The sequence below is a fragment of the Schistocerca americana genome, chromosome 1, assembly GCF_021461395.2.
Source record: "Schistocerca americana isolate TAMUIC-IGC-003095 chromosome 1, iqSchAmer2.1, whole genome shotgun sequence".
In the NCBI taxonomy this organism is placed as follows: Eukaryota; Metazoa; Arthropoda; class Insecta; order Orthoptera; family Acrididae; genus Schistocerca; species Schistocerca americana.
This window is the reverse complement of record NC_060119.1, coordinates 840,038,643-840,060,120: the sequence shown is the minus strand read 5'-3', so window position 1 is coordinate 840,060,120 and position 21,478 is coordinate 840,038,643. Positions and strand designations below refer to the sequence as shown.

The window sequence follows — 21,478 nt, the reverse complement described above, 5'->3', positions numbered from 1 at the left end:
ATCACTCATATAAATACATCTGCTACACCACTGCAATTTCATAACCACTTCTACAACCCTTTAGATCACACAACATCAGCAGATACGAAGAAAGTAAATTGGAAAAAGAAAACGCTACATGGCAAGCACCCGTATCATCTAACACAGCCACACATCGATCAAGACGCATCCAACACATGGCTAAGAAAAGGCAATATATACAGTGAGACGGAAGGATTCATGATTGCAATACAGGATCAAACAATAAACACCAGATATTACAGCAAGCATATTATTAAAGATCCTAATACCACAACAGATAAATGCAGACATTGCAAACAACAAATAGAAACAGTAGATCACATCACAAGCGGATGTACAATACTAGCAAATACAGAATACCCCAGCAGACATGACAATGTAGCAAAAATAATACATCAACAACTTGCCATACAACATAAACTAATAAACCAACACGTTCCCACATAAAAGTATGCACCACAAAATGTACTGGAGAATGATGAATACAAATTATACTGGAACAGAACCATTATAACAGATAAAACAACACCACATAACAAACCTGACATCATACTCACCAATAAAAAGAAGAAATTAACACAACTAATTGAAATATCCATACCCAATACAGCAAATATACAGAAGAAAACAGGAGAGAAAATTGAAAAATACATCCAACTGGCTGAGGAAGTCAAGGACATGTGGCATCAGGATAAAGTTGACATTATACCAATTATACTTTCAACTACAGGAGTCATACCACGCAATATCCACCAGTACATTAACGCAATACAGCTACATCCAAACTTATATATAAATCTACAGAAATCCGTAATTATTGATACATGTTCAATTACCCGAAAGTTCCTAAACGCAATGTAACATATACCGTACAGTTAAAAGAAGTCACGCTTGATCAAGGTCCGCGTCACTTTCATTTCGAACCAGACCTAAGGTCTGAGAAAGGAAAGAAGATGATGATGATAATAATAATAATAATAATAATAATAATAGTTATTATTTCTTAATATTATTACTGGTGCTGAATTAATGAGCTGGAGAATTACTGAGCAGTTAGGTGTGGAGAGAGCAAGACTTAAACCGATTTGTTTGATATTCAACTGAAGAGCTTTACCGACTGGTATTCAGAAAGCGGGAAAATTGTGATGAAACCCAAGTTCATGCATATTTTCTGTTGTTTTTGCAGTCCACTGACATCTACTAAGAATTACGCTGTACACGGGATGATAAGAAATAGCCTGAAAAGCTTGAAAGGTGTTGCAGGGTAGCTTGTGACGATAGGAAATTAAGGAAAAAAAATTCAGTACGTTGCACCGTTTCCGAGTTAACTAGCACTGAAGTTTGCCAATCAAGCCGTTGGCGCTCGCAAATTCATGCGGCCCTCCAGATACAGTAAGTGTCAGTTGTTCTCAAAGCTAGATCATAGCGTACATGATGGCGGGCCGCTTGAATTCGCGCGCACCAATTGCTAATTATATCGCGGGGAACGGCGCAGCGCACTGTATTTATTTATTTTTCATACTTACCTGCCACCAGACGCTGCCCTGTAACACCCTTACAAGTTTTTCACACTGTTTCTGAACATCCTGTATACATGGCATATACAATGTTCATATCAATGTCTGTTGGCACGAGGCCATTGACCGTGACCCCCCCCCCTCTCTCTCTCTCTCTCTCTCTCTCTCTCTCTCTCTCTCTCTCTCTCTCTCTGTCTCTCAGTTTTTCTTTCCCACACTTGGTGGCACCACCTGTTAGCAGAAAGCAAGAAAACCCTCAACATCCGCATGGCGTAGAGGGATGACAGCTTGCACTTACTCCAGCGGCCCCCGTGTCGACTCGCTCCGCCGGAGCAGGTCTGTAAATTCCGCCGAACAATTCCGTGTAGCGTGGACAAACCAGTAACCTGTTCGGTGTTTTTGTTCGCAGGAAGGCGCTGTGCTGCAAGATGTCCGTCGAGTTTGATGTCTTCCTGGAGAGCAACAAGAAGTGAGTAGCCCACTCATTATAAAGCCTTGTTTAATTGAGTCATAAATTGGACCAGCTTATCGAGTTACGCTTGTTACAGCGCCGTACGGACTTTATCATTGCCATAAATACTGCCCCAGGATTACTTTCGCTGGGACACAGGTATCTCCCCGCGCGATGTGCCGTGCCGGCTGTAAAGTTGTTTACGCCGAGAGGAATCCTTGTTTACTTCGGGCTGTAGCTTAGGGGGGAGCTCGTCTTACCTTACTTTTTGCTCCTAGGGGACCACTGATCAGTGTACTCTTAAGCTGGTAAGCTCAGAAGTAAAATGGAATCTGTGTCAGTGTGACTACGACACTACACTCGTCCGTTTTCTCACCTGGTGAGAGGTTGTGCGTTCAAATCTTCTGAATTCCAACTCTAGTTACGTGCTGTAACTATCACATTCTTTTCATTGGACGCCCGTGTGTGTCTGGCATGTATCTGACAAGATACTGTACAATAAACAGAATGAAGTATCTATTCTTCAATATAACGTTACTGTTGTCTGCTACACAAAAATCTGTAGCAGGTGTAACGTTTATAGAGAAGTGCTACTTGCTGAACAAATCTTCGGAACACCCTCCTCCCGTTTTGGAATTTTGTAGTTACCACCAGAAATGAAACAGATACAAATGCAATCTTCTTTCCACTTAGCTAGTATGTGACAAAAACGTACCTCAGCGAGCGATTTCGGCGACCACAACACTACTGCTTCACATGCGCGAAAAATATTTTATTGGTTTAAAACGCTGTTCAACTACCTAACGAAAAGCACTATGCAGATAAAATCTACTGCACTGCCTGTTAAAAAATCACGACCGGTTTCGCATCAGTGGAGATTAACGTGATAAGTTTCTTCATTTTTTAAACATCTGAAGATGCATCTCCACTGATTCCACTGATGCGTAACCGGTTGTGATTTTTTAATAAAAGTATTTTAACAGGTATTTAAACAGCCGTTACGTAAGATTTTATTCACCATAGTGCTCTGCTCGACCTCTAAAATAATTTGTACAGAAAAGGATTATGCTTTACAAAATGTCATATATCGCATCTGGCATATTCACGGTCTGTTCATAAATACGAAAACATTTTGTAAATGTTTTCTCCTGGTTTCCTACAGCCACTGAAAACTTATCTGAATCTTTTCATACGTTTCATACATATAAATGGAAGCTCATTTACGTTTCTGTGTGCAATGTTTCTCGTTTCGAAATTCATTTAACGGATCAAAAGTGCCGTGTGATGCAGCTGACGTAATAGAAAAGCGGTGGTGGAAGCAGTTAGGTTACTGGATCCCATCTAAAAACTTATTTAATGCAAAAGGAACATCAACCCAAACACTACTACTCATAAAATGAGTGTATATACAGTGACAATATCAGTTTATCGTCGTAATCAATACTAATACATGCAAAACAACTGTTGATGGAGTACTGAAGGAAATTTTCTTTGTTTCATGAGACAGAACTAATCGTAGGGTTTGAAGGAACAAGCGAACACACCTTTTCGAATAGCGATTACACTCTTAATATTTGCTAGTTTTGTTTAAATTAATTTATCAGTAAAAGATAAATTACGTAAATGCTGTGAAAGTATCAGGCGGTTTGCTTTTCTCCGCCCCCCCCCCCCCCAAAAAGGTTTCACACTTGCGGATCTGCTGCGGGAAATTGGATACTGCCTCCAAAAATTTCTTTGCAAGAAGAGTCCAGTCAAATTTGCTTCAGTCCGCAAGATTTCATGGAGAAGTACCGAAAACTCAATGAAAAGTGCTGAAAATAGTTAGCTTTGAAGGGAAATTATTCATCTCTAATGGACTACTTGCAACCGTTTGTTAACGTTACATGCGTTTCGAAAATAATTGTTTATTTTCTGTTTAGAAAGCACTACAGAAAGAAAATTTCGTGCACAGTAAAGTAAGCGCTGTGTTTCGTCTGATCAGAACAGCACTTGACTAGGCCTGTTTCTATTAGGACGAGCTTGCCTTCTTGCTACTTGCTAGCTGATTCATCCAGTCTATAATGCGGTTACCTGTAAGTTAAACATAGAATATGAAGCTTTGCGTAATGCTGGGTTTTTCATACAGCTTTCGTATGTTACCAGGAAGAAGTTTCTACGGGTAACCTGTAGTTGTAACTCAAGCCTTTGGGTTCATAGTCCACCGTATTGATAGTTATTTCTGTTTGGTCCGTGTGGTAAATAGAGTTCGAAGTATTTATTTCAAATAAATAAATGCTTTCTTTTATTTAAAAGCCCTCTAGAGTTAAAATTGGATTTTCCAGGACCGGACAAGGAGCGTCGAACACGGAAGTCGTAACATGTGCGAACTTCCATTTCTGCACTTTCCGAAGTTGCAATGGGTTTTAAACATCAATTACTCAAAAACCAACCACCAAAATGCTGCTCTTCTTTGCTTACAGAACTGCTGTAATGGTAACGATTGGATGAAAGCAAGTAATTGTGTGAATGTAGGGTTATTTCTCATGTATAATAAAGATATTATGCTATTAACACAGTTATTCTAAAGGAGAATAAATTCTTGAAACACACTTTTTTAGCACAATAAAGAAGTAACCAAGACGTGATTATAAACATACACTGCTCGACACTTCCTAAGCAACAACTGCCAAATGCTACGAACAAGTGCAAAATGCTGTGGAACACCCGCCCAGTGATAGTAGAAAGAGGGCGGGGCGTGTTAACGGCAGCGAAGCGTGTTGGTTCAAATGGCTCTGAGCACTATGGGACTCAACTGCTGAGGTCATTAGTCCCCTAGAACTTAGAACTAGTTAAACCTAACTAACCTAAGGACATCACAAACATCGATGCCCGAGGCAGGATTCGAACCTGCGACCGTAGCGGTCATGCGGTTCCAGACTGCAGCGCCTTTAACCGCACGGCCACTTCGGCCGGCAGCGACGCGTGTGCACAAGCGCTCAGCGCGCATACGACAGTTCATGCAGTGGTATGTTTGACGATGGGCGTTGTGAAACCGATCAGGGCGATACTTCGTGTCGTATGGCCACATGTCTGCTGGACATCATTTGAGTGCTTATGATCGTGTACGAGCAGTTGGGCGGCTCGAAGACGGGTAGTGTCATTTCTCTGGCCACGGTAATGGGAGTGTGCAAATGTATCATCTCTCGACTGAAAATGGCCGCAGAAGGTGGAAATGCTCTGCGAAAGCATTCTGGTGGTCGTATTGGCGAAAAGGAACGACAGGTCACTCCTAGGCAGATCATTGCAGATCTTGCAACCGCAAACAGCACACGTCTCTCTGCCAGAACCGGCCGAAGTGGCCGTGCGGTTAAAGGCGCTGCTGTCTGGAACAGCAAGACCGCTACGGTCGCAGGTTCGAATCCTGCCTCGGGCATCGATGTTTGTGATGTCCTTAGGTTAGTTAGGTTTAACTAGTTCTAAGTTCTAGGGGACTAATGACCTCAGCAGTTGAGTACCATAGTGCTCAGAGCCATTTGAACCATTTTCTGCCAGAACCGTTTCACGGCGATTAAATAAGGCTGGTTTGTACGCTCGGAAGCCTGTTAAATGTATCCCATTTCAACCACACCATCGTCGACAGAGAGATAGTTGGTATAAAGAGCATGTTGGTTGGTCGGCAACATTTGTCCAGAGTGGTGATCTCCGACGAATCCCACTTCCCTGTGGTTACTGATCCTGGGCACTCGTTAGTGTGGAGAGGGAGGGTAACATGTTAGACACGACAGAATGTTCATCAACGTCATGTGTGTAGCTTAGTCGGTATGTTATGTGCAGGCATTATACACAGTGGTCGAACACCGCTCTATATCTTTACCCGAGTACCATTACAGCTCAGCGGCACTGTTGGGAGGTTATTCTGGATCATGTTCGGGTGTTTAGAAGTGTAGTAGGTCCCGACTTCCCGTTCATCGACGACAATTCGCGCCCATACTAGACCGCTGAGATGTCGGACACACTGGAAAGTGAAGATAACGAACATATGGAATGGCTGCGTTCTCCCCGGACCTAAACCATATAGAGCACGCCTGTGACGCTCTTAAGACATGTTTCTCTACGAGCACCCCCACCCCGAACCGTGCAAGAACTGAAAAAGGCCTTGAGAGAACAGTGGGACAATATCCCCCAAGGACCTTTCAACGGTTTGGTAGCCAGTATGAATAACAGGTGCAAAATGTGCATATTCCTTACTGAAAATCCGACATCGACCTTCATTGTGAGAGTCAGACCTTTCACAAACATGAATGTTTTTTGTGTTTGTTACCCTGCTTTCCCATGTGGTGAAATCTCTATCATTTCTCGTTATAAATACACCACCCCACCTCTGTTATATATGTACAGTGTTTCATGTGCCCCATCATTGTCTGTGATTATTCCTATCCAACAGTGTCTACGTTACTTAGTAATTGTCAACCACTGTAAACTGTTTACTCTGAGAGTTTTATGATGTAATGGAGGTAGTGAATCTCCCCCTGCGAGCACTTCCAGGAAACTGTGAACATCATTTCCAACTTCCGTGGCCAATTACAGGATAAGGCTCCCCCTATTTCGAATTCTGATCTTAAATTTAAGATTTTCATTTGAGTTAGTCTCGCATCATCTTCTTTCACTAGACGTAATGCCTTTAAACAGAGGAAGAACGCTTCATCAGAAGGATACTGTACCCCTTTTATAGGCGTTGATTTGGCGTTATTGGATAGTCACATGGCTTAAGACAAACGCTGGGATGATCTCTTTGAAAAAGATACGTCCGATTTCTTTCCCTAACTTTGTTTCATCCTAACTTGAGCCCCATCTTTAAACACCTCCTCGCCGACGGAACGTAAAACATTGTTCTTTCCTGTTGTGACTACGAAGGCTTTCCCGGCGTAATAATTGATAGTATTCTTCTCGGGTATGCAGCCGGATCATAACGCCTTCATGACACAATATTTCCGCGGTCCAACTGGCCGCCATCTTCAGGTGAGAGTGCTGGTGCACGATCTCGCCGGAACTGACTTCCCAGCGCATGCGGCGGCCCCTGTATAGGATGGGAGCATTTCCTCGAAGATAGGAAGAATTCTGAAAAGATATCATATCAAAAGTATTTTTCGTCCGCCAGCCAAGATTGGAGCGCTTCCTGGCTCTGTTAAGGAGGAGGAGGAGATTAGTGTTTAACGTCCCATCGACAACGAGGTCATTAGAGACGGAGCACAAGCTCGGGTTAGGGAAGGATGGGGAAGGAAATCGGCCGTGCCCTTTCAAAGGAACCATCCCGGCATTTGCCTGATGTGATATAGGGAAATCACGGAAAACCTAAATCAGGATGGCCGGACGCGGAATTGAACCGTCGTCCTTCCGAATGCGAGTCCAGTGTGCTAACCACTGCGCCACCTCGCTCGGTGCTCTGTTAAGGTTTGGGTTTGAGGAAGCCCGGTGTGTACAAGATCCCTTGCCACTGTGGGAAGGCTTATATTGGTCAGACAATCCGGACCATTCAGGACCGATGTGTTGAGCATCAGCGGCACACACGGCTGCTTCAACCTGAGAAATCCGCAGTGGCGGAGCACTGTCTCACCGAGGGACACAGAATGCTATATGATGCGACACAAATGGTTGCCCCTGCTTCTCGCTATTGGGACTGTGTTTTAAAAGAATCCATAGAGATTCGTTTATCTGACAATCTTATTAATAGAGACAAGGGTTATCTTTTAAGTAAGACTTGGGACCCGGTGTTATCTGACATTAAAAGAACAACGGCCTGTGTTTCGATCGTCGGAATAAAATTTTTTTAAAAAATTTTTAATTTTTGACAGCGATATCTCGATTTCGCCTGTATACACCACTGGCGGCGCGGTATGTTTACTGCGCTAGAGGGCAGTTACGGCACAGTCTCGCGCACGCGTTGTGGGTCTTCTGCGGCCTATATAGGGGCCGCCGCTTGCGCTGGGAAGTCAGTTCCGGCGAGATCGTGCACCAGCACTCTCACCTGAAGATGACGGCCAGTTGGACCGCGGAAATATTGTCATGAAGACGTTATGATCCGGCTGCATACCCGAGAAGAATATTATCATTGTTCTTTCCTTATTAGGTTCTCTATCTGCTTCGCATCTCTTTGTTTAATTAATGAAAAGACTGCTTCAGTTACTCTGTTTTCATCTTCAGTTTTACGCATGTATACATCTATCATATGTATGGAAGTTTCAGAGCCACTTGAGAATGGCTTAGCAAAAAAGCTGAAACCGGTAGTGGACTAAATAAATGGGAGCAGCCTTTTTATTAATTATTTTTGCTTCAATTATTTGAGAGGGAAATGTCTGTGACAGAGTTTTAGCTTCTACATTGCATTTACTTCTGTATTCATTCACAACTACAACCTACAAGTCCTCAGCACAGTCGTACATACTTCACACGCTTTGCTGAGGTATTTCGGAGTTCCACGAACACGCATGAAAACAGGTCGCAGTGTCCGGTCTCGAAATGCAGACTCGACAATGTAATCATGCAACCAATAAGTTATGTGTAAATTAAAGCGTTTAACTGTGAGCTGTTTTTTTTTTATTATAGCACTGTTTACGAGGCTGCAAATTACTTAAAGCCACTATCTATCTCTGAGTCGTCTCACAGGTTTGAAGAATGTGTTCATCTTTTTCCAAAAAGGGAGAGGATACACAACTAAGCCTGTTGTGAATTAACTTCAGTGAAAAATGGCTACAGTTGTGGGCGAAGAAGAAATTGCCTCGGACTGAGCGGTGGCCACCGACGCAGGACGTGATGAAGCGGGGCAGAAACAAGAACAATTAACCGGAAATTAGTCGGCCGCGGGAGCAGCGCTCAGCTCCTTTTGGGCGTTAATTAGCGGAGGAGTTTTATTTTCTACGGCGCTGTATCGCGATAAATTCTGTGTGGGCGGGACGCGCGCCGTAAAACATTGGGGCGCGGGCTGACTGAGTGGAACCGCATCAGGCGGGCGGTCTGCAGCTGCCCACGCGTCTCTGTCCCAGGGAGCCTACCGCCTTTTTGGCAGCGGCGTTTTCCATGACCGTGACTTCCTTACTCCGTTCCAATATTAAGACCGTGTACGTTTTCTACGATAGACAGTAGCCATCACCAGACATGAAGTCACAAACGATTCTCTCTCTTTACTTATCTTTCTCTACTTACTTATCTTTCTCTACTTACTTATCTTTCTCTACTTACTTATCTTTCTCTACTTACTTATCTTTCTCTACTTACTTATCTTTCTCTACTTACTTATCTTTCTCTACTTACTTATCTTTCTCTACTTACTTATCTTTCTCTACTTACTTATCTTTCTCTATTTACTTATCTTTTGTTGTGTTCGCTGAAGAGCCAACACCGTGTTACTAGAGGAGGCCGAAATGCATGCGTTTAGCTCACGCAGGCTGGCGTGAAGAGGGAAGAACTATACTGACGTGGGGTCTGGAACATGACAAGGAATGAGAATTCAGAAAGCGGACGTAATTAGTTCCATACTTAACTTTAATCCAGTAATGATGAACGTCGCTCTTGACAGTACATGATTCACAGTATTATCTGTTCAGAATAGTAACTGAATATGGCGCCTTGCTAGGTCGTAGCAAATGATGTAGCTGAAGGATATGCTAAGCTGTCGTCTCGGCAAATGAGAGCGTATGTTATCAGTGAACCATCGCTAGCAAAGTCGGCTGTACAACCGGGTCGAGTGCTAGGGAGTCTCTCCAGACCTGCCGCGTAGCGGCGCTCGGTCTGCAATCACTGACACTGGCGACACGCGGGTCCGACGTATACTAACGGTCCGACGCCGATTTAAAGGCTACCACCTATCAAGTGTGGTGTCTGGCGGTGACACCACATCTTTGTCAAGTTTCTGTCTTTGGTGAATGTATATCACTGTAAAGTTGCCATTGAGAATTTTTCTGCTAGTTGACACAACAGTTTACACTTTGGATTCATTTTCCAAGAGGAAAATTATTCGGAGTTTGGTACTCGATAGTTTCCCTAAAAACTCCAGCTAATGCTAGTTCGTTCAACAAAACCACTGGTGATGTAGTTTCCTATACATATGAAACAGAAATGGCGTGAATGTAACCACCGCTCAAGGATAGGTTCTTGGGCCTGTTCTGACAGGCCGACAACAACGGAAAAGGGAAGCGAACTAGATCGGGGGGGGGGGGGGGTGTATGTGATCTGCATCCAGCCTCCAGCCTTTATTCCAAATAGATGAATCCTGATGATGTCGCTGCTTCTTTATTGAAGCAGTGGAAATGAGGACTGGTTTCTCGAGGCTGACTCGGAGAAAGTCTGAGGCAGCGGGAATAGAACCCAGGTCCTTCCAGACCGAAGACAGAAGTGGTAACCATCTGTGCTGTTGCTTTTTTCCGGCTACAGAGTCGGTCAGAGCTAGTGTTAAGTCACTAAATATTTCTGTGGCTACGAGATGTTTCGCCCATACCCCTCCTTTCAAATAGGAGTAAATAGACCTTTAAAATTTCTAACAAATAAAATCATCAGACATTCACATCCACTATGTACTCCTGCTAAAAAAAACCTACAGAATTTACTTAATATTTCTTTCTTCCATGTATTTATTCTCCATTGCCTCTTTATTCTTCGGTTCCTGGTTTATACTCTTCGGTTCCCGCTTTTACCACGCTCGCGTTCCCCTTCCGTCTTTTCCTCTCTCACTCCCTCGTTATTTCTTTCTGTACCTTCTGATCTCTTTACCACTTCCTCCTCCTCCTCCTCCTCCTCCTCCTCCTCGCCGGCCTTTGTGACCGAGCGGTTCTAGGCGCTTCAGTCTGGAACCGCGCGACCGCTACGGTCGCAGGTTTGAATCCTGCCTTGGGCATGGATGTGTGTGATGTCCTTAGGTTGGTTAGGTTCAAGTAGTTCTAAGTTCTAGGGGACTGATGACCCCAGATGTTAAGTCCCATAGTGCTTAGAGCCATTTTTTTGAGCCTCCTCCTTCTCCTCCTCGCTGCACCCCGTCTCCTAATTCCTTCGTTGTTCTCTCCTTCTCTACACTCTCCTCTTCATTCTTTCGTTGCTCTTTCCTTTTCTACTCCCTTCTCCTCATTCTTTCGTTGTTCCCTCCTCCTCCATTTCTGGTTCCCACTCCTCACATTCCTTTATTGTTTTTATCCTGTTACACACCCGAGAGCACTCAAAAGGTCTTACACCGTTTGCGGACAACAAACTGGAGCATGGAACGAAAGGAAAATAATGTAAAAAATTACTTGAAAGAAGTAGATTTCTCTGTGGCTACGAAGTGTTTCGCGACTGAGTCATTGGATAACACTTATCGTTAAACTAGCCACATCAAATTTAGATAAAATCCCAATCCAAATTTGACGCGGCAAATTTACCGATACCTTCTTATCATACATTTCTTTCTGTGTTCCTCGGAAGTTTACTTGTGTGTGCGAATGGTGTTATACGTGGAACAGGCTAAGAAACTGGAAGAGACTGTAGAATTCCTAAGCTTTCGTCGCGGCGTAGAGGGAGAGGTGGGTTTGAAGATTTGTGTGTTGTGGTGCTGCGGCTGTCTGGAGGCAGGAAACGTTACGCGCCTGGCGGCAGAGTCGCGGGTGTCGGACACGCTCTGGAGCGACAAAGGCGAGACGAATTGGCCGCGAGGGCGGCGTGTGGAGAGCATTCCTGGCGGCGACACGTGCAGCGCTAATCCCGCCGCGCGCTGCCGCAGCACGGCAGACGTGACAAGCTTTGTCCGTGGCTGCGCAGCCAGTCACCACCGTCGGGGACTGGACGGCTTCTTCTGTCGCTGCAGCTGCTGCGGAGTGCGGACAGTCATGCCTCAGGTTCAGTCGGTAAGCTGTTCAGCTAATTCCCCTGGCTCTTTACATTCGTCGTCGTCGTAGTCATCATCATCATCATCATCATCATCATCATCCATTAGAACTTTTAGGTATGAGCTAAACTGTAATATTCTGGTATCAGTGATTTCTGTGAAATCTGCTTTTCGGTAACTGCGATTTTTAGTTGCAGTTTGTCACAGTTTAAAATGGCAAGTCACGAATTAACAACTTCTATTTCTCCGCCATCTACCAACGTTAAAATGCAACTCTTGCGACTAATGATATTTCTGCGACTTCCGCAATTTATCACAGTAGCAACTAACAACCACTGGCAACTACACCTGCTAACTGGAATTTCTGGCCACGTGAACTGTGACAATGTAACGAAAATGATAGGTTCTCGCGTGCAATGTGACTACTTGTACGGTGTGCCATTAAAGTCATTACCCGAGTTGAGACGGCTGATAAATGTGAAATAAACTGTGAGTGAATAAGGGTAGTTCAATTTTCCTCTTGTTAAAGAGGCCCCGTATCCCTAAATTTTCTACCAATTTTTGTGATGATGATGATTTGCAGCCGGCCCCCGTGGCCGTGCGTTTCTGGGCGCTTCAATCTGAAACCGCGCGACCGCTACGGTCACAGGTTCGAATCCTGCGTCGGGCATCGATGTGTGTGATGTCCTTGGGTTAGTTAGGTTTAAGTAGTTCTTAGTTCTAGGGGACTGATGAACTCCGATGTTAAGTCCCATAGTGCTCAGAGCCATTTGAACCGCAGATCATCCAGTTAAAATTGACATTAAGTTCAATACTTGAAGATAAAAAGATTCAGGGCCTACCTGTGTATATGTATATAGTAGTGCTGACAAAATTTGCGTCTTACGTAATAGACACCCACTTCCCTCCCTGCTCCTGCTGCGAGAGGTAGCCGCGCGGTTTGGGGTGCCTTGTCAAGGTCCGCACAGCCCCCCTCGTCGGAGGTTGGAGTCCTCCGTCGGGCAAGGGTGTGTGTGTTAGTGTAAGTTAGTTTGTTGGATTAAGTAGTGCGTAAGCTTAGGGACCGATGGCCTCGGCAGTTTGGTTCCATAAGACCTTACGACAAATTTAATTTTTTTTCCCGCCCCTCGTATTTTTGTAGTTTATGTGCAATATACGTGTATAATACGCATCAAAATACTCGTCGTAGCCTTTTCAGTTACTAACCCAAGCTTTCTGACTTGCTTTACACGTTTAATTTTAATGACGAAAAGTGCATTGAGTGTGTTTAAATATAACGCGAACATACACATTTCGCTACAGTATAGGTCAATCTGTTGCCGCAGCCTGTTACGCATTCACATTCGTCGGTTTCAGCAACTCTGAATCGACCTATAACTTTCAACCTAACTTGGACCTCACACTTCGCTACACAACCAAGATTTCAGGGGTGGGGGTATGTAGTATCACTTCACACTGCTGCCACATAAAATATGAAGTGCAAAATCTTTCTCAGAGCGAATTAGCTTCTTGATTTATTTCTTCGAGAATAGTTATGTTACACACACGTGGATGAAACACGAAGCTCGTACCACGAAATATGAACTTTGCCCAACAGATAGTGCATGGTGTTGAATGTTAAATGTACAGGGCGATGCAAATGAAAGTGGACCGGAGTTCAGGGTACAAAGAAACTCAGCAGAGGAAAGGAAATACAATAGTAACCTGATTATAGCAGATGTTGAAACTGGCCACAATTCGTCCCTTGGGACTATTAGGTGGATTGAAGCTGGACTCCTAGAATCGCTGCATCCGAAATGTTCCGACACCTTACACTTCAGGGCTCCCCTCGCAAAGTAATCGCACACTGACAGATCAGGTGACGTCGGTGGCCAGCTAGGGCCACGACCAGACTGACCTCTGTTAACAACCCTGTCAGGCTTGAAGGTTGTGTAAATGCGCTCCAAGTTTCGGCCTACTGTTTGGGCAGTTGCTCCCCCTGTAACATGACATAAGGTTCTTAGGAAGAAGTGGGGACTTCGGCCAATAGAGGGCACTCGGTGATTAACTTTAAATGCTATTTTAAATGCTACTTTTAGTTGCTACTTGTGACTTATAGTTGTGATTATAATCTGTGCCAGATACTGCGATGTTGGTGTTGTGAAAACTGAGACTTCTCGGTCAGTATGATTTGTAAAAGATACGTGCCTATTCTTAACGGGTATGCTCCTGTTCTGCGACTATACGCGACTACACAAACAGCTTGTTCCACAGACTTCATGGTCTTCCTAAATCTCTCCTTTCTTAGGTTTTATATTGGGTAACTTGGGGTAACATATTCTACAGTGTCCTAGTAATATGGTAGTGACGTTTAGCTTGATACGCCTCTGTGTCATGTAATAATGCTTCTGGCTAACATTGTACTATTATATTTTGCTTTCCATTGTAACCCTCAAAGTGCGCTACATAATTAACAAAAAAATCTGATGTGCACTGTTTATTCTTATGATTTTTGGCGAATATTCAAACATTCTCGTCTGTATGAAATAATGAAGGCAGCGGTTTGTCCTCTATTAACGTCGAGAGAAGTGGTTTCTCTGTACTGAAGATTCCCTGTGAGCCGCCACTGTCTTTCAGGTCATCAGAATGTTCGAAGTTGACAATCGGCCAATCTAGGGACGCTGCTGTGCTCTTTCCGATCTATACCTTGTTCCCTACAATTCTCGTGATACTCTTTCCCCATTTGCCGACCATGACGTCGTACATGATAGATATCCACCATATAGTGTCGTTTATAGCGTTGCTATCTTGACGAAATTGTTTTGTGCGTGACCATATCATTTTACACACCTCAGCAAGTGTTTGGGTTTCTCTGTTAGTATCTGCGAACATAACTGTCCCCTATAAAATGCTTCCACCAAAGTACAAAAATTGTTTCGCATCTTGAGACTGGTGTGGGAAAGACTGTGGGAAGCTGGTCAAAGTTATCGTTCACACGATCTTTCGAAGTAACCGATCCTTTCTTGAGAGCAGCCTGTCTGTAATTTTTGTCGACATTCCAGAATGAGATTTTCACTCTGCAGCGGAGTGTGCGCTGGTATGAAACTTCCTGGCAGATTAAAACTGTGAAGGCGAGGTACTGGCAGAAGTGAAGCTGTGAGGACGGGGCGTGAGTCGTGCTTGCGTAGCTCAGTTGGTAGAGCACTTGCCCGCGAAAGGCAAAGGTCCCGAGTTCGAGTCTCGGTCCGGCACACAGTTTTAATCTGCCAGGAAGTTTCTTTGTCAACGTTGAAAGAATATCCAGTCGGAAAGAGATGTTAGTGAGCGACTTGTGCTTGGTTTATACGAGTAGTTAAGTATGGACTTCCAGATCTCCACCAGAAGGGAGAAGGTAACAGTCTGGTATTCGAAACGACTCTTACCTGCTGTTTCTGTTAATGTGATTTCACAAGTGGCGGCGGTTTTGTTCCTGCACGGCGTCACGTAGACACATTGAACGGTGGGACGTTTAGTCTCGTTTCGCTCCTTAACACTGGTGCCACTGCTTGTCCTAGGTATTACAGCATGAAGTGAATGGATAACTTAACATGTGAACGCTTTGTCTAGTAGAATTAACGATTTATAGTTCAGACAGACTTTCAGTGGGTATGTTTGAAACTTCAATCACTAATTTATATAGTCATTTGACTCACGGACTTCGGCAACCGTTTCTAGTTATCACAACTTGAGTAGCTCGTGTGTCAGGTCTCTTAATGTTTCGTGTAGGCGACCATAGTGAGTGAGAGTGTATTGAGTGTTGTTACTGCTTTAAATATGCTTTTAATATGTAATCGATTCTGCGATAATACGATGTTATTTGTCGTTGTACAACTGCCCTATTCCCTAGTAAAACATGCCGAATACAGCATCAGTAACACGTTCCTAGTGACACAAAATAAAGTAGCTAACGGTAAAAAATTCTTAAGTCAGTCAGTAGTGAAGTCATTGGTTACGGTTGCAAAGACGGCAGTTTTCTTGTTTTGTAATGTTTTAATGTTACGTACCTAGTTGCACAACTGCTTTCCAGGAACAGCAGCATGTGTACATCAGTATAATGTGCTGTACTTCCTGGTAACAGAACACGGAGATCATCGTTCCTCTACGAAGCAGGTTTATTCTTGTGTGTTCTGCACTTGAGCCGTATCGTAATGGGCTTTCCACTCGCACAAGGGAAGGGGCAAAAGGAAAACGAAGAAAACAGTAGCAGCGGCAGCTGGGGCCGAGTGCAGATTAATCCAGCTTAAGCTAATTTCGGGGTAAGTTATTAAGTCCTGCGCTGGCGCGCGGGCCAGAAAAAGCGGTCCCGGACGAGTCGAAAGCTTCCGGCACGGCGAGGCAGCCGGCGAGAGCTGCTCTAATGTACCGTGGATGGACGGCGCCCTGACTGATAACGGCGTAATTACGTTCATCAGCCCGCGGACGCCAGTTACCGCAGCTTCTCGTCATGAATTCTCCTCTGGTTGCCGCTAAAACTTGGTGTCAGTCTTCGTTTCCGGGTAATTTCGGCGGTGAGTCTTTGACCGCGTCCTTGACGTGCTAGATGTCCGGTAACGGTTGAGAGGTTACACCACACTCGGCATTCGTAGGTGGCGAATTGCCGATGGCATTACCACGACTTTTCAGTTTCTGTTTACCTGGAGAAAGAAGACGAACACTCGAGAAGTGCAGTCCGTGAGAACAGAACGCGTGTGTGCGGTGTAAGCACGCTTGCGAAACGCATCGGGGGCCTTGCGAAGGAGGGGGCATGCACATGCTGACGCGTTGTTCTGCGGCTGGCCAGCATAACAACCCAACAAACACAGCTTCTCAATGTTCCAACCTACCAAAGTCGGAACTGTGATCAAAGTCAGTATAGCCTCTTAACGGGTTGTTTTATACACAGACATTCAGGATGCATGAATGGAGGAACAACTAAACTTAATTCTGTGTGTAACGGTACTCAATATAGTGCTATTTCTGGGTCTGAAAAGTCGAGTGTTTAGCACTTGTCATGCTCCGTTGTAAACGTAGACGAGCTCGGCAAACTTGGCGAAACGGATGATTTGCAAGATTAACGGCGACTGCCAGAAAACTGGTCAGCGTTATTTCATTTTGGTTAATCTTCGCTGAGGTTCTTATTGCGACGAATATTCAGATAATTGTGACTTCGGCGTTCAATGAGCAGGTTACAAATTACAGATCAAAAGATATGGTTATTTTTCGTTTTTCGCTAATATTGTGTTACGCAGCGACATTTATTGCTGGCAATCCCGTTTGTATGCGAGGAAAGCCAACTTGCACTGCGAATCAGGTTCTACGTGTAATTTAGGACTTACACAGTCACAAAAATCTGGATGAATTATACTGCGGGAAAGCAGTAGCCTGGCAACAGACTGAATGTATAATACTACAGGTACACCACATTACCTTTCAAGTTGGAGTCTCTAAAAACACGTGCCGTAACTCTTCTGTATTTTCTACCGACTGAAATTCGCTGCTGGGATACGGAGTTCTCTGAGGTCCACTGCTACCACCGAATCTCTTCTCTCACATTGCCGTCTCCTTTGATACTCCCTACACACCACCTTGTGAGCTGTAAGTGTAAGATGCCGGCTGTACCCTCGGTGATTCTGTACGTCTCATCGGGAGTTGTGGAGAGATGGGTGTTGCACGCGACGTATGGGGCGTTGGATTTGATCATCCAGAAGAATCATCCACCAATTCGGACCTCAGTATTTTCATCATTTCGTGCAATCGCTTCTGTGGTTGGTACTAAAAAATGTTCTTCAGCAGAAAACATCAGGTGTAATCGGAGACCAAACATCTCTCAGTATTTTATAGTCAGGTCATGGGAAAGTTCTGACACATTCTTACAGAGGGTGCGTGGCTGCTGAACAACATGTTGCGTTACATGCATCATTTTGTTGGCAGTCTCGATCTGCAACAGTGCTGTCTCTTTGAATAGTGAAGTGTTATTTCTTTTGCCATGTCTCGTAGTAGACTAGTATTATAGTCTTAAGAAGTAGTTTGGTTAGGACTTTTAAACTCAAAAGTCGGTAATCATGAATTACTCTATTCGGCTTTTGGAAATCAGTTTTTTTTTCCCGAATGAGATTTTCACTCTGCAGCGGAGTGTGCGCTGATCAGTTTTTTTTTTTTTTTTTCGCTATAGGTGAGCCTATATTTCCCCGTGAACTTCGATTGAGAGTGGGAACTGCACCATTAATAAAATGCGGCAAGGAGGTGAATGTTCTAATCGTTCCATTAGACAACTGATAACCTACGAGGAGCTAGAACATAATACACCTCACACTTCAACATTTCAAAAATAAAATAAAGGTTCGTTACTATTGGGTCTTCATTTGATTGTATTTCGCGTCATATTGTACCCCATCAGTTCTAAACAAAATCGTGAAAACCTTTGTCTATGATGCCTAACACATAATACAGAAGTCGATAAGATGTGCTCTCCGTTGAAAGTGAAATATCGTTTTCAGGGGAAAGCAATGAAACACAATATATAAACGACATTCAGGAGGTAAGAGCGGATATGGCTATAACAAAACCTACACAGTTTGCTGACCTTTATTTTATTTGACTTTCTCGACTATCCTGCAGAATGATGCCAAGATCACGTACAACTCCACCCAGGAAAATACAAATTTTGGTATAGAAGTTCATATTGTAATTCAGATTAACATTATCGCAAAAAATAATTATAAGTACACTTTACTCCAAACTTTTCAAGGACGCTATACACTGTCCACGTTAAGATCTATAATCCGAAAACTGCTGCAAAGTGTATTGCGGATGGCACTTTTCATTGTGCTGTATAATATAGTGTAATCCGTGTCTTTACTGGGCGGAGCATGGGAAAATTCCTCCGTGAAACATGTTAATTGTCTTATTTTATCTTCCAGGTCGAAAGATCTGCTGGTAGTGGACCAATGAGTAATGCTGCATAAAGTGTCCTACCTCCAGATCGTGTAATGCACTTCTCGTCGTCTATGTCTAATAAAATAAAAAGTAAAGGAAGAAAGCAAAACTGAACAGCATTGTAAGATATAATGTGCTATATATACTAGTCTTCAAGTTTTGAAATTCAATATTTTCAGAGAGCTATCTTCAGACTCAATACACTTTATGCAGCAAACACAGTCCTCAACTGATGCAGCTCTTCGACATTTATAATTTAGTTTGGTGAAGATATATTTCAGATTGTTTCCCATTCAATGTCCTTTCGACATTCGTTCATGTCTCTATGACTATTGCGATACCATTGTGCGTAAGTTTTTAATTGCCCAAGGCAGTTCATCTGATATCCAACTCCCACACAGCCGCGCTGGGCAGCCGTGCGGTCTTGGACGTCTTGTAACGGTTCGTGCGGCTCCCCCCCCCCCCCCCCCCCCCTCGCCCCTTTCCGCCGAGGTTCCAGTCCTGTGTGTGTCTTGTCCTTCATGCAAGTTAGTTTAAGTTAGATCAAGTAGTGCGTCAGCCTAGGACCGATGACCTCAGCTGTTTGGTCCCATAGTCCTTACCACAAATTTCCAACCCACACTGTTGTCCAGTATTCTAGTAAAGTGTTACAAGAAATCTCTGGCGTACAGAAACTGCAGTTTATTGTAGAATCGAACCTGCCATTGGCTGAATCTTGCTCATTACTCAAATGTCATAAACGTTTGTTTGCATGGTGAACCTCCGCAGCAAGCACAAACATGTGTAGACGTTAAGTCTCAACATATAATTCATTAGGTTGACAACATGTACATAAACAAACCAAAGAGCGTGAGACACGTAGTGAACTCGCAGTAAAGTCTTTGAATCACAGCTTTCGATGAAATATCTGTAATTGGTGATAGAAGACTGATAGTGTATCGCAACAATAAGGGCAAAAAGATGAAAAACGAGAACAAGATTCCTAACATGAAAACATACTTATCTTTCGTAAAAAGAACTGTAGTGCGACCTCTTGTGACCAGATGAGAGGAAACGCAGCGCCAAGGAAAAGCGTGAAGAACTATTACTAGTCGTTTATTTTCATAAAAAACGAGACGTGAACTGTTTGGTAATCTACAAATAACACGTATCATAAAACTGTATGATTCTAGATGTCACTGATGATGCCTTAAAGTGAAAAAGGCGAAACACGCCTGGGAGAAATAAAATACAGTGCTGCAAGAAAAGTCGGTTCTTATGTAAAAAACAAATTTGAAGTGGCAGATTTATAACTTTTGTGAAGCATGCGGCTGTTACCAGCTGTAGTTTTTAGCACGCGTTTCTGTGGATCCTCCGAGATTAAGCTGGTTAAGAAACGCTATGTAATCTACATCTACGTCCGTACTCTGCAAGCCACCTGACGGTGTGTAGCGGAGTGTACTTTGAGTACCTCTATCGGTTCTCCCTTCTATTCCAGTCTCGTATTGTTCGTGGAAAGAAAGATTGTCGGTTGCCTCCGTGTGGGTTCTAATCTCTCTGATTTTATCCTCACGGTCTCTTCGCGAGATATACGTAGGAGGGAGCAATATACTGCTTGGCTCCTCGGTGAAGGTATGTTCTCGAAACTTTAACAAAAGCCCGTACCGAGCTACTGAGCGTCTCTCCTGCAGAGTGTTCCACTGGAGTTTATCTATCATCTCCGTAACGCTTTCGTGATTACTAAATGATCCTGTAACGAAGCGCGCTGCTGTCCGTTGGATCTTCTCTATCTCTTCCATCAACCCTATCTGGAACGGATCCCACACTGGTGAGCAATATTCAAGCAGTGGGCGAACAAGTGTACTGTAACCTACTTCCTTTGTTTTCGGATTGCATTTCCTTAGGATTCTTCCAATGAATCTCATTCTGGCATCTGCTTTACCGACGATTAATGTTACATGGACATTCCATTTTAGATCACTCGTAATGCCTACTCCCAGATAATTTATGGAATTAACTGCTTCCAGTTGCTGACCTGCTATATTGTAGCTAAATGATAAAGGATGTTTCTTTCTATGTATTCGCAGTACTTCACACTTGTCTACATTGAGATTGAATTGCCAATCCCTGCACCATTCGTCAATTCGCTGCAGATCCTCCTGCATTTCAGTACAATTTTCCTTTGTTACAACCTCTCGATATACTACGGCATCATTCGCAAAAAAGCCTCAGCAAACCTCCGATGTCATCCACAAGGTCATTTATGTATATTGTGAATAGCAAAGGTCCTACGACACTCCCCTGCGGCACACCTGAAACCAGTCACTTCGGAAGACTTCTCTCCATTGAGAATGACATGCTGCGTTCTGTTATCTAGGATCTCTTCAATTCAGTCACACAATTTGTCTGATAGTCCATCTGCTCTTACTTTGTTCATTAAACGTAATGATTCAGATAGGGTGAGTAAGCTACGATGATTACATTCCAAATTTCCTCATTACTTGCAACGGAGACGCGTGTTATTATATCGCAAAACGGATGAGTACTTAGTATTCGCTCCGCTATATCTCGGTTATGAAAGCGGCAACGCCCGCCGGCCATTGTTTCGACGTTAATTACGTCCAATTACGCCGCTCGCAGCGCCCGCCAGCGGACGAGAGGCGAGTATGAGTTAGGAGGCCGCCGCTTAGCGCTAGCGGCTTCCGCTCAGGAGACAATAAGCGGCCGGATTCCAGCTCGGCGCCAACATTA

At 43.8% G+C, this 21,478-nt stretch overlaps 1 protein-coding gene across 1 annotated transcript in view; it reads left to right on the top strand.

Annotated features, from left to right (window-relative positions):
* Window positions 1-21,478, top strand: part of LOC124613230 (fringe glycosyltransferase) — a 656,670-nt gene that overhangs the window by 328,627 nt on the left and 306,565 nt on the right. Inside the window, exon 5 of the mRNA XM_047141908.1 lies at window positions 1,948-2,007. Coding sequence (XP_046997864.1) covers window positions 1,948-2,007 — 60 coding nt within the window. The remainder of the gene's footprint in view (window positions 1-1,947; window positions 2,008-21,478) is intronic.